This window comes from Cynara cardunculus, unplaced genomic scaffold (assembly GCF_001531365.2).
Source record: "Cynara cardunculus var. scolymus isolate 2C unplaced genomic scaffold, CcrdV1 Un_Scaffold_2393, whole genome shotgun sequence".
Lineage (NCBI taxonomy): Eukaryota > Viridiplantae > Streptophyta > Magnoliopsida > Asterales > Asteraceae > Cynara > Cynara cardunculus.
Genome location: NW_020201074.1, coordinates 40,010 through 52,775, shown reverse-complemented (window position 1 = coordinate 52,775; position 12,766 = coordinate 40,010). Strand labels below are relative to the sequence as shown.

Here is a 12,766-nt window from a genome sequence, read left to right as displayed (position 1 = left end):
GTTAAACCAGCAGCTTGTATAACAGCAGCTTGCCTTGACTATTGTTTGATGCTATATCCCGACCTATGTTTGATGTTAAACCATAGTTAATACTCAGGGGTAAATTGGTCATTTCTGTTATTCAGACTGTTGATTCAGATAGAAAAGTAAACAACAACCTAAATTTATCCAGACAGCCAAATTTATCCAGACAGACAAATTTATCCATACAGGACTTAATAGAAAATTTGGTAAACAGCCCCTTAGTGATGATCACTGAAACTGAATAAACAGAAATACAATACTTCGATAGGAAAAGGGGATTATCATCAAATCAATGAGAGAGGATCAACATGATGATACCTAAATATCTTTTTATCTTTCACCACATTCTACTTTAGACAAAAGATGCAGTATCAAAAGTGCACTCAGCCCGGTAACTAAGAAATGTGTTTTTTGTTTTCATTGGTTATTTTGCTTTCAATATATATCTTGAGCATTTTGCATTACACCACCTAATAGAATGATGTCATGCTTCCTCCGTGGCGATGCGGATTCAACCCGCTTCTATCCAACCTAAGGCACCATAGCATGTCTGAGCTTTGTTTGGTTTGTGGGATATGATAGTGTTCGGAGGGATGTGGAATTGAAGTCCATAACAATCCTATGTTTGGTTTGAAAGAATGTTTGGATTTGAAATCCTACAAGCAAAAATCCCAAAGGATAAGTTGGTATTTCATAGGATTTTAAAGGATTTTTAAAATGAGGTTATAATAATTTTTATAATCTTTAAAAGTTTGTTTATATAAATTATTTATAAAAAATAGAACTTAATTCTATTATGGATTCTACAAATCACACACATCAAAAAAAAATTCCGAAATCTTCCTAACCAACTAATTGGTAAGTCGATCAAAGTAAAACAATGGTTGTTTTACCCGTAAACTTGTTCATAAAAGAGAAAAAAAATACCTATAAAACCATTTACTAAATACTTATCCGGTAAATAGTTACCAATGAAATTTAACACTATTATTATTTTTTCAGTTCTATTTTTAATCGAATAAGCGTTTCTATTATTAATTTTTCAGTTCTATTTTTAATCGAATAAGCGTTTCTATTATTATATCCAAATAAAAACCTATAAAAATTATTTATTTATTTAAAAAAAGAAGAAATTGAATCCACTCAAATCAGTTTATAGCAACCAAAGTCAGCATATATCGTGATGATTCAATTCAAAGAAAAAAAGAAGATGAAGAAAAACCAAACATATCCCCAAATAACCAAATTTACATTCATGATTAACTAAGACAATGCCTGTTTTGGAACTGAAAACAACGAGTTACAACTCATATCATCTTCAGCTCAGCAGCATCCACTTGTTGCTTCGTCTGAACCTGTTGGAGGCTTTTGTTTAAATATGTTCCTTTTCACGGTAGTTGACCCCTCCGCAGTGAGACTGGGTGTATCCAAAATCTGCACATTTTCATCACCCCATTTTTCAACCATCGTACACTTTCGGCTTATATTTCATTTACACACACACACACTCTCTCTCTCTCTCTCTCTCTCTATATATATATATATATATGTGTGAAAAAATACTTTGGGTTTGTGGACAATGGATTTCAAGTTTTAATGGTAACAAGTAGAAGAAAATGAAGCTTTTATATAATTCAAATACCTTGAGAACAAGTTCCTCAAAACACTGCTCAACATTTACCCGTGTTTTTGCACTACACTCGATAAATAGACATCCATATTCCCTGGCGAAGTCAATCCCTTCTTTTTTCGTGACAACCCTATCATTTTCCTGCAAAACAAGATATGTAGCAACGAATCTAATCATGAATATAAGCACTTATTTATGAATTGATATGGAAGTGATCATCAATTTATACCTTATCAACTTTATTGCCAACAAGCATCTTGATGCAGTCTTGATTTGTCGAGTACAGGTCAATTTCCTTTGACCATATATCAGATAAGTTTGTGAATGTTTCTCTTCGGGTTACATCATACACTGTTTATTTGTCACGATAAACAATCAAATTAACTTGTACAGCAACGAACAAGAGTATTTTGGTCAGGATCAATTGTTAAGATGAAACAGAACCCAACATATACATAATATACATATACATATATATATATATATATATTAGTTTTATACCCGCTGTAATGCAACTACATATAAAACTTTCTTGTAAATAAAAAATTGATTAATTTTTTATAAAATGTTCTACGCTTTAAATTATGGCATTGTTTGCAAGTAAAATGATATTTGAATAACTAAATGAGAAATACGAAGGTTGAAGCCTATAAAAATCACCCATCAAATAGTTCATCTTTAAATCTCAAAAGAATTTGAGGACTTTGTTTTGGCAACTTCAGTTTTCATCCCATCTTTGAAAGATCAACGGTATTTGTAAATATTAAAAATATCTTTTCAAACAAGAAAAAACTATAAGACGAACTTATCAGAATAGAACTATGTAAAAGGATATGATGTAATGAATATTGAAATTACTCTGTGAGTTTAAGCAATTTATTGCATCTACAAAATGCTAGATTAGTCTCTTTAACATACACCGTCTTGAAAACATAAAATAGTTGATGAGTGAATATGAAGTGTAAATAGTGCGATTTATAATGTCAGAAAGAAAAGAAAGAAAGGGGATAATGGGTTGGGGGCTTTAGAAACTTGTAAATAATTGCATAGATGATAGTTAAAATTCAACAACAATAATAAATAATATAGTATAGATAGATAAGGGTGTAATATGGAAAATAAAAAAATAAAAAGTTAAGATACTAAAAAGCTTCAGTATGTATTTATCATATTTAATAATATTATTAAATTCAATAATATCCGATATTTAGTTCATTTTGAAGGTATTGAAGAGATGATTATAACAGTATAATTTATATAAAAAAATAAACGTTTATAAATATATTTTAGTTAATATATAGTTACATATGTTAATATGAGAAGGTGTAAAATGAAAAATAGGAAAAGAAGAGATAAAATAAATTTAAAACTAATTATAAAGGTATAAATTATAGTTTAATAATAATAATTTTTTTATTTATAATATGAAAGAACGTGGAGGTTGTAATTGTTCAAAAATTGTGTATAATAGATCAAAATTTATAACTCTTAAAAATTCAATAATAACCGTTTAGCATGTTTTATAATATAATATACATAGTATAGATAGATAAGGGTGTAAATTAAGAAATATAAAACAAATTAAATATAAGTTTTAAAAATAACTCACTACATATTTATGATATTTAATAATATAATAAAATTTAAAATATTCAATATAAAGGTGTTGATGAGACAATTATAATTATATAATTTATATAAAAAATGTATTTCGTTCATATACGACAATTTATTTTAATATGATAAAAATGTAAAATGAAAAAAAATGGAAAAGTAAGTGGTAAGAAACAAATTATATAACTACTTATAAGAGCATAAATTGTAATTTAAAAATAAAAAAATATTTGATCTTTAATATTATCTTGGGATGTAAAGATTTGAAGTTATGTATTCTACAACTTTAACTTTGTAAACTAAGAGTGTAAAATAGAAATGAAAAAATAAGAAATACAAAACAAATTAAACACGATAACTTATAAGGTATAAAATGAAAGTTTTAAAAATAATTCACTACGTATTTATGTTATTTAATAATATAAGATTAAATCAAAAAATATTCAATATTTGGCTCATTCTGAAGGCATTGATGAGACGATTATAATGGTATAACTTGTAAGAAGTGAAACGTATTTTTTTTAATACATTTTGGTTAATATATGATTATGTATGATAATATGATAATGGTATAAAATGAAAAAGAAAGGGATATAAAATAAATTAAATAACTAACTATAAAGGTGTAAAGTGTAACTTAAAAATTAAAAATAATTTGATTTTAATATTATCTTTGAAACGTGAAAGTTTCATGGGAAATGTTTAGCTTCAAAACTTGTACTTCATGCAAAAGAATCCGTACCTCTTAAATTTCAACACTTAACCGTTTTAGCTGCTTATCTATATATATATATATATATATATATATATATATAGTATGGATATATATATGCATATATCTATATCTATATATATATTGAAGAAATTAAAAAACAAAGAATGATAAATGCTTGTGGTTTGGATCATGATCCTTTTAGTAGAGGGATCACATGGATCTGGGATAAGATTGAATTCATTGCTTAATGGATCAGACCACTAGGTCAAACCGTTTAGAACCCGATACACCTTGTTCAAGCTATACCTACCAACTTAATATGATAATTATGTACCAATAAACTAGTAGTGCACTTGTGTATTCTAATCAATGCAATATTACACCACGATGCTAAAGAGCAGATGGAGATAAAAGGGTAAATGGAAGTAAGAAGAGTGATAATGAGGATAAGTTCCACACCATATCTCTAAAAGAAAATAACGTGTTCCCAAATTTCAGCAAAATAGATGCGTCTATTAGAAGTAGCCTTATTTGGTTGGAAACAGTTAGGTCTTTACCAACATTTATCTTGCATATGAAACATGATAGGACATAAGAGCTAGTCCAAGAGGTTTCACCATCTCGCATTTCCTACTCCAGATTAAAGAAAACATTACATGTACTGTGAAGACTTGGAAGGCAAGCTAGCTAAATTAAGGTCCCCTATAGATCGTGTACTATGACAGGAGCTGAATAAAGAAATTGTATGAGATTATGATTGTGTAGGTCCTAACATGAATAGAAGAAACTAAAAACAGATGAATACTTAATTAAACACATCAGAATGTCATCATATAACATGGAAGGGCAGCCACTAAAAATAAATCAAGAAAGGAAGGAGTAAAAAACATGAAACATACCCATTATAATTCCTTGGGCTCCTCTATAGTATGAACTGGTTAGAGTTCTGAATCTTTCCTGCCCAGCTGCAAATTAACAAGTTACATAATTTTGGACTTGCCAACAGATTAAAAAAACCTCTCTCAAAAGTAGGTTGCTGTATTGAAATCCAATCTCTCCTACATGAACAGGGTGATACTGCTTCAGCTAAACATGGAAAATGTAGATACAAGGATACCAATCGAGCCAAAAATGCAGGGTACATAGTGCTAGATGTGTTGCATCTCTGCTTCTGCAGCTACAGGAAGACTAAAAGATTCACTCGAACACAACATGTACGTTCTAGACTTGAATGTTTTGCACTACAAAATAAAATCTCTGACGATTCGAGGACCAGAAATGATCAGAATTAGGCTAAAGGTAGACCATAGGATGCACTTTAAAGCTAGAATAAAGTAGTTCTCATAGTAAATCAAGTTAAATGTGAAATAGCAACTAGAATTTTCAAGCCACATACAATCTCTTAGCATGACTTGGATAATTGACTATGATCAACCTAGATTCTAAAGAATTAGAATTTCAAGAGCATAAATAACTTATTTGAATTAGCAAAAAGTACACAACTAAATATGTGCAATATCATGGGAACCAACGGCAAATTTGTGGCTTATATATAACTAAAGAATTGCTTTGGTTTTGGTGCATTTCATGTAACAGGCTAGTATGGTCCTGGCATATGGGTGTCCGATCTTTATGAGCTAACAGGAAAAGTACAATTTGTAAATCCATTGTGGGGTGTGGAGGCAAAGATCTGGAGTGACCGATCCGGCAAAGCAACTGTCTGATTTCACCCGCACTGCTAATGTAGGCTTTTTTGGGGGACTGTTGGTCTTGCTAAAGAAAAGAGTCTTTAAGCACAATAGAGCTTAGTCCCAAACCAATCCATTAATTTCTTTACTTGACATACTCAATTGAGAAGGCAATAAAAATTGTGGTTTCCTTGGCACTTTCTGAAGTATAATAAAGCTCACTTTACGGATATAACTAGTGACTAGACATTATTGTTTTAATAGGTATGACAGAAGTATAATCAGCTTGAAAAAGTAGGAGAAAGGAGACAAGATGCTGGTTATGTTCCTCAAGGGAGCAGCTCTCTCACTCAACTTCTGCATGCTCTTCAAAATCCAAAACAGATTCCTATACACGCTTTTACTCTTCCATGTCATGTGATGAAATGGAGAGAGTGTGTGTGTGTGTAAGGCAAAGAGTGTGCATAAAACAGAGATTCATTCTTTCGGACTTGGCTATAACACTCCATTTGTATCGTATCCGAGTCTACCTTTTACTGATGTCTTGCTCTATCAAAGAATGATATATTATTACCAACAGTCAAAGACAAGCATTGAAACACTGAAAAAGGAACTGCTGAAAAAGCTGTGTATGAGGCTTTATGAAGAAACTACCTCCCATGCGTCAACGGAATGTATCATCCTTTTTGGAACCGAGGAGTTTCTTTATATGGGACGGAAAGACACTTAGAACTGGTAAATTACTATATGAAATTACGTAAGTCCTGAAACCATAGATACAATTGCATATCAAACCACAAGCATATGACGTAACTTCTATACAATTGTTTAACTCCTTTGTACTGAAATATTCCACTCCGAACTAGAATCCTTTATAGTAAATATTACACACTCTCAACTTGGTTAAAATATCTATGGTTTGCTCTTTTGGAAGGCACAAAGAAAGGGACAACAAGACCTTGCTGTAATTTGTCTAAAACAAAACGAAAATCAAGCATATGTTTTGTACGTGATGATGAATGGATTCGAAAAAAGAGCATTAGCTGAAGCACTCTCGCACCAGATCTGGATATGTTTGGGACATCCATCTGTAAGTGTTACAGTAATGAGTGAACACAAGAGCGCCATGATACTTACACAACTATTATCAACAATGGCTCAATTCTTGGTTGCAAATGGAAGAGAAAAAAACATGTTTGTTTGATAGTCGTGAAACAGAGCATTGCCCAACAACACTACACTACCCCCACAGACATCCTGGTGTCTGAACAAGTTACCGAATCACCATCAGAAAATGTGGAGGAGAAAAGAATTGTTGCATGGATGAAAAATACCCTATCCAGGGCCAAATTGAGGTAGCACATGACTCGAGACAAGGCCTTTAAATGTAGAGTGTGAGGATGTCACATATAACGACCAAGAACCTAGCAAGCAAAAGGGTGGTAGGCCTTGTAATGGTCAGATATAGCAATTTTTCCTACCATCATTCACTAAAATGTAGGATCTTCCAGTTGTTGTCCTTCTATGCTACTCTATTTGACATTGATATCTAAAGGTGTGGTAGATTTTTTGTTTTAAGCACCAGTTTCTATAAGGAGTTGAATAGTATATCTTCATTGATTAAGAACCATGCCATCAAGGGACCTATAAAACTCAATTCCCACGTAATATTGAAGATCATATTCAAATCGTTAATTTATGCTTTACCAGAAAAAGAAATGATACCATCCACCTATACAAAAGCTGCAGTAAAATGACTAACACCCTTTTCATAAACAAAGAAAAAGATCTGCATAGCTCTCTGTATAACCTTTGGCAAGTAAGGTTATAGATCAACTTAGCAAACCATGCTGATTGGCAAGCTTAAGTCCATCATTGAATTTCCCATGTTTGTGGCAACTGATGGGTTAACCTAGGCAACAATATTTACACATCCTCTTCAAGATCACCATGAAGCTATGCTGTTATAGCGGCGAAAAAACAAAATTGTGGTCGGGACAGGTATTTGAAATAGCAGTTATAGTGGTGCAATAGCGATGGTATAGCGGTCCAAAAATAGCGGTTCATATAATATTTCTTAGAATTATATAAATAATATGCCTACATAAACATATCATTTGCAAAATAGAAAAAGTGTTCATAAATGAGCTAATCACAAGCAATAGGTTCAGCATCGGAGTCAACATCATCTAACATGTTTACACTTCGTTTAGTCTAGCTTCCCACTCTTCCCCTTCTCCTCCTTCATCTCCAACGTGATCATCACCATCCCTATAGCGCTCCCTAACAGAAGCCTAGTTCTTAAAAGCCCAAAAAAACCTTGACTAACTTAACATAAGCTAGTCAATATCGAAAGCCCAAGATTGAAAATAAAGCCCAAACCCACCGAAAATTGCGTTAATATCGAACGAAATTTACACTAAATATCGGTCAATTGCGGTAAATTGTGCTGCTAATTGCGCTACCACAATTTTAACCGCAATTTGACCACCGATATTTTGCAAAGGCCCACAATCCAAGATATCGCCGCAATTAACAGCATAGCCATGAAGACATGCATTGTTAACATCAAGTTGTTCAATGAGCCATCCCTTAGAAATAATCGTTGCTAACCATTTTGGCTATGCGAGCGCAGGTTTTTCTTGGTAGTCTTTTCCTTCTTGACGAAACCTTACACCTTTCAACGCCACAATTTTCTTTCTACAGGACTTTATAAACCCATTTTCATTCAAATGTGACCTTCCTGGGATATAAACAAGTGGGATTCTAAGCGTGATTATTCTCTACAAGACAAAGTTACTTATTGTGGGTTTATCTTACACTGGTCTTCCAATGCTTGCCTATATGTAATGGGGTCAATGATCAGATTAAAAGAGTGAATGAAATGATTGGTTGATGATGAAATATGATTATAGTGCGTCATTCGTTTTGGCAACAGTTTTAGGAAAATCGAAAAGCAGGGTAGAACTAAGATTTCTTCATCAACGGGATTCAACTATTAATGAGAGATGGCGGCGGGAGGGAAGAATGAATTCTCAAACTTGATAGCAGGGTACACATCTATACACATGAGAGCAAAAGGAGTCGGAACTGATTGGCCACTATAAGTAATTACAAGATAAGTTCCTACTCCTAACTATAGTTAAATTGCATATCAAACCCCACGTGGCATAACTTTCGCTACAATTGCTTAATAGCTCCTTTATATTGAAATCTTCCACTTTGGGCACTGCATGTTGATTATTGGACTCATATAGTTCTTTTATGTCTTGGTTCTTATGTCCATAAAAAATAAAGTTACTAATGGTCCAATTATAGGAAGTAAAGGGAAGACGAATTGTATCCTAGTTGATTATGAGGCATGTCACTGTTAAAACAGGGGATGAAGAGGAATTGTTCCATGGAAAATAGGTACCCTCCCATCAGAAGCGAATAGAACATCAAGACTACAGTGGATGGCATCACAAATTCAGTCTTCATTGCTACCTGTCTATGTTATACAGGTCAATCTTTTAATGTGAATCTAAGCTAGGGCTAGGTGTACAAGAAAATGAATCAATTTTAATAAAATAAGCAGAATATTTGATAAGATATATTATCTTTTCAATTTATATCAAGACACACTAGTAAAAGATAATGTATTAATTGCATTCTCCTTTACTTCTCCCTTTCTCCCTCCGCTTTAAAGGAATTTCACAAACATCATATAAAACATATGGAACAGGAAATAGACGATCATATTTGTAAATCTCCAAACTTGTACCTCCTTATCAATATATTTCATTGTCCAAGTGACCAATAAGCAACATAACCTCTTACATACAGAATCGCATACAACAAACATCCAAATACTCTTACCAACCAAAACTATGGCACGTACATACTTGCATACGCACACAAGTTCCAATGACTTAGGCTATCATAAACCCGGTTCGGTTCCTAATATTAATATGAAAGGCAAAAAAGAAGAAACAAAACAAAGACAAACGAAGCATAAAACCAGATACAAGCAATTCATAGCATTTACACCATAACAAACTTCAATAAGAGAATGGTGTGGTATCATAGATCACAACACACCAAAAAACATTACCAGTGTCCCAAATAGCAAGCTTTAACTTCTTCCCCCCAATCGTAACTTGTTTTACCTTAAAATCCACTCCTGCAAAACAGGGAAATAATGATGAGTAAAATAACATTCTGCTCATAGCCTAACTCCAGTAAAGGGCTGATTAATTAGTCCTAAAAAAGGCATCTTATACTCCAAAACAGCTCTTTTGTGCCTAAAAGATACTGGGTGAACCGATGCAATGCAAAAGTGTAGGCAACAACAAATTATCACGACAAGAAAGAAAATCCAACAGAAAAAAGAGACACTGCTCATGTCTGTAACACATGTCCATTATTGATTTCTTATTCATTATCTTTCTTTCTTTTTTCAATCAAACCTGAACGAGAAAAAGGACAATAGAATTTGGTTTCACCATCTAAGTAATAAATGATTTATGTATGGCATCCTGTTCACAGTAGCAGCAAGGCCAACATGAACAAGGACCTTAGTACAGAGTCATCGGGATATAGCTTATAAGGACTTCTTTGTAAGATAGTCATTGAACACAATATGAGGATGTACAACATAGTAGGCTTATCAGCTTTGATTAGTCGAAGGCAGAAGACTGGTAGCCATTGTACAATGAGAAATTTCCTGAACACAGAACTGCCAGTTTTTAAACTGTCAAGCAAAGGTAACAACAAAATACTGATGATATTTACAGAAGACGTGTGAGTTTTGATTAGCATCTCTATTTTTGTTTAACTCACATTCATTTTGTAACTTGTAGTGGTTTTTGGTAGAACAATCGGATTCCACAAATACATGCTATATGCAAATAAAATATAGAAAGTCATGGAACGCTTTCGAAGCATTGTTTTTGCTCTCAAATTATCAGAGTCCTATTCTTTGATTTTCATCCTCTGGACAAACTGAAGGAAAATTAAAGAATAAGGTCCAATGATCTGAAATCAATTTAAAAATCATCTCATACTCCACTTGGGTGTAAACTAGTTAGACTAGGTGATTTATGAATCATTCACGAAATCTAGCAAGCCCCTCCAAGACGTGAATATTGATTTGCTCTTCATGAACCAACTTGCACATCTCCATCAAGCTTAAAACCAGAATACTTGCAAACTGCAATTGGCTTGTGCAAACCATATAGGTTTTAAGGTTTGTACGTAAACCAATTAAAAAATCCAACAGGTCCTTGAATATTTTTTCTGTTTACTGAATATAGATTTTTTTGTAACATCTTATGATGCAAACTTAAAAAGAAACTCACACTTCTCCACCAACGTCACTTATTTGTTACAATCTGTGAAATCTATCGAGTCCTTCAACACTCCTGAATATCTATTTCTATTTTGAATGTGCACTACTGCAGGTTATCACCTAAGTACTCTTTTATGGAGTCCCACAAAGCATATGAAATTGTATGGCCACCTATATATATGACATAATTTTGTATATGCATAGCATGCACAAATATGTGTTTCCTGTCCATAATACAATGTTATATGGAGTAGCTAATCCATGTATACTTTTATGTGTGTATAGCTTATGGGAAATTCAATACTTGCCTAACAGCCTTGCATGATTTTCACTTATATTTTACGGCGTGCTAAGCTTCCTCATGTCTTTGACACACCATATCTGCTTACATGCAGAGATCCCAGTTATGTATGTAACTTGCATCTCATATATGTATTATGAATATATATGCATAGTCAAACCACAAACTTGAATGGCATACAGCATAACCCCCTTTTAGACTAAAAAATAGCAAACCAGGGTATTGCGTATACATAGCATTTTGCAAATTGAGGCATACCACCAATTAGGTAATATTAGCCTGCCTTTTACATGTAAGGTTATTTGTCACTCAACACAACATTCAAGATCAAGCAACCACATACGGTTTTTGGATACCACCTTACGCTAGAATAGAAATTCATGGGAAAGCATTACCTAAGTGGATTGTAATAACTCGATTGTAACAATCCTCAGTAGAAAACTAAACAATGAAATACTATGAGCAATCTAACTTTTAACTTTAAGAAACGAGAACAATACTCGGCATTTTCATATTATGTTAAACACAGAGACAAGCCGCTTAAATTCCATCAAATGAACACTGCAAGTAACATGAGAAAGAAACTGTAGAATAACTACACTATTTTCAAAGTATCAACGAATAAGTAAGCAGGGCGGACTAACCAATGGTAGGAGAAAGTTCTTCAAAGGTGTCAGAAGTGAAACTCAAAAGTAGACTACTTTTACCAACTCCTGAATCCCCAATCATCAACAACTTGAACAAATAATCAAATTCCGATCCCGAAGAAGAATCCATGGATGAAGTCCCTAGAAAACCAACTGATTTAGCAACTGCGGTCAATGGATGAAAGCAGAGAGAGAGAGAGAGAGAGAGAGAGGGATAAGATACCTGTACCAGTGACCTTTTTTGGAGCGAGAATCGAGCACAACCTACAGATCTATGATGCAAAAAAATTGATGGAAAGGGTGACAGCTCTAATTGGAATCGTACACATGAAGCAATCAATTGTTAATATTTAATATATGAATTTAGGGTTTAGGTTTTTCACAGAAAAGGATACAAGGGGAGAAGGTTGCAGAAATGCCACTCAAAACTCTTCGTTACGCAAATTGCTACGTGCCTTGAGCCTGTTAAACGGTGACATTTGTGTTTTCTTTTTTCATGTATTAATACCTCGTGAAAATAACAAGATATTTCATTTTTTTAAAAGATATTATCTATTTATCTATATTATATTATAAAAATTTTGAAACAAATTTTTAATAATTATTTTTTATATATTTTATTGATGTGTATTATTTAAAATTAGGAATTACAAATAAATATTATATGAGTACAACTTTTTGAAACTGTATTTTTGAATTCGTTTAACTAACGGTAATAAATATAAATTAATACAAAAAAAACATTTCATTTATATAGATAATCTAAAATATAATTACGATAATCATTGAAAACTAATCCGATATTTATTTTTTATCTT

At 32.7% G+C, this 12,766-nt stretch overlaps 1 protein-coding gene across 2 annotated transcripts; it reads right to left on the bottom strand.

Annotated features, from left to right (window-relative positions):
* Window positions 1-1,157: 1,157 nt before the first annotated feature.
* On the bottom strand, window positions 1,158-12,422 carry LOC112503023 (ras-related protein RABC1-like). Of its 2 annotated transcripts, none has more exons than XM_025107077.1 (7): window positions 12,172-12,422; window positions 11,946-12,089; window positions 9,765-9,833; window positions 4,883-4,948; window positions 1,884-2,005; window positions 1,667-1,795; window positions 1,158-1,458 (listed from the first exon to the last, which is right to left on the bottom strand). In XM_025107077.1, the coding sequence occupies exons 2-7, from the start codon at window positions 12,076-12,078 to the stop codon at window positions 1,348-1,350; spliced, it is 630 nt and encodes a 209-aa protein (XP_024962845.1). In that variant the 5' UTR covers window positions 12,079-12,089; window positions 12,172-12,422; the 3' UTR covers window positions 1,158-1,347. The 2 variants fall into 2 exon arrangements, with proteins under 2 accessions (XP_024962845.1, XP_024962846.1); XM_025107078.1 differs by having other exon boundaries at window positions 11,946-12,101; window positions 12,172-12,408.
* Window positions 12,423-12,766: the final 344 nt, after the last annotated feature.

Excerpts from the sequence above, each read along its gene's own strand:
- LOC112503023 (XM_025107077.1), bottom strand. The coding sequence starts at position 12,078 with ATGGATTCTTCTTCGGGATCGGAATTTGATTATTTGTTCAAGTTGTTG. Across the intron at positions 4,949-9,764 it reads GCTTGCTATTTGGGACACTG|CTGGGCAGGAAAGATTCAGA; the intron begins GTAATGTTTTTT and ends GTTAATTTGCAG. Across the intron at positions 2,006-4,882 it reads AGCCCAAGGAATTATAATGG|TGTATGATGTAACCCGAAGA; the intron begins GTATGTTTCATG and ends ACAAATAAACAG.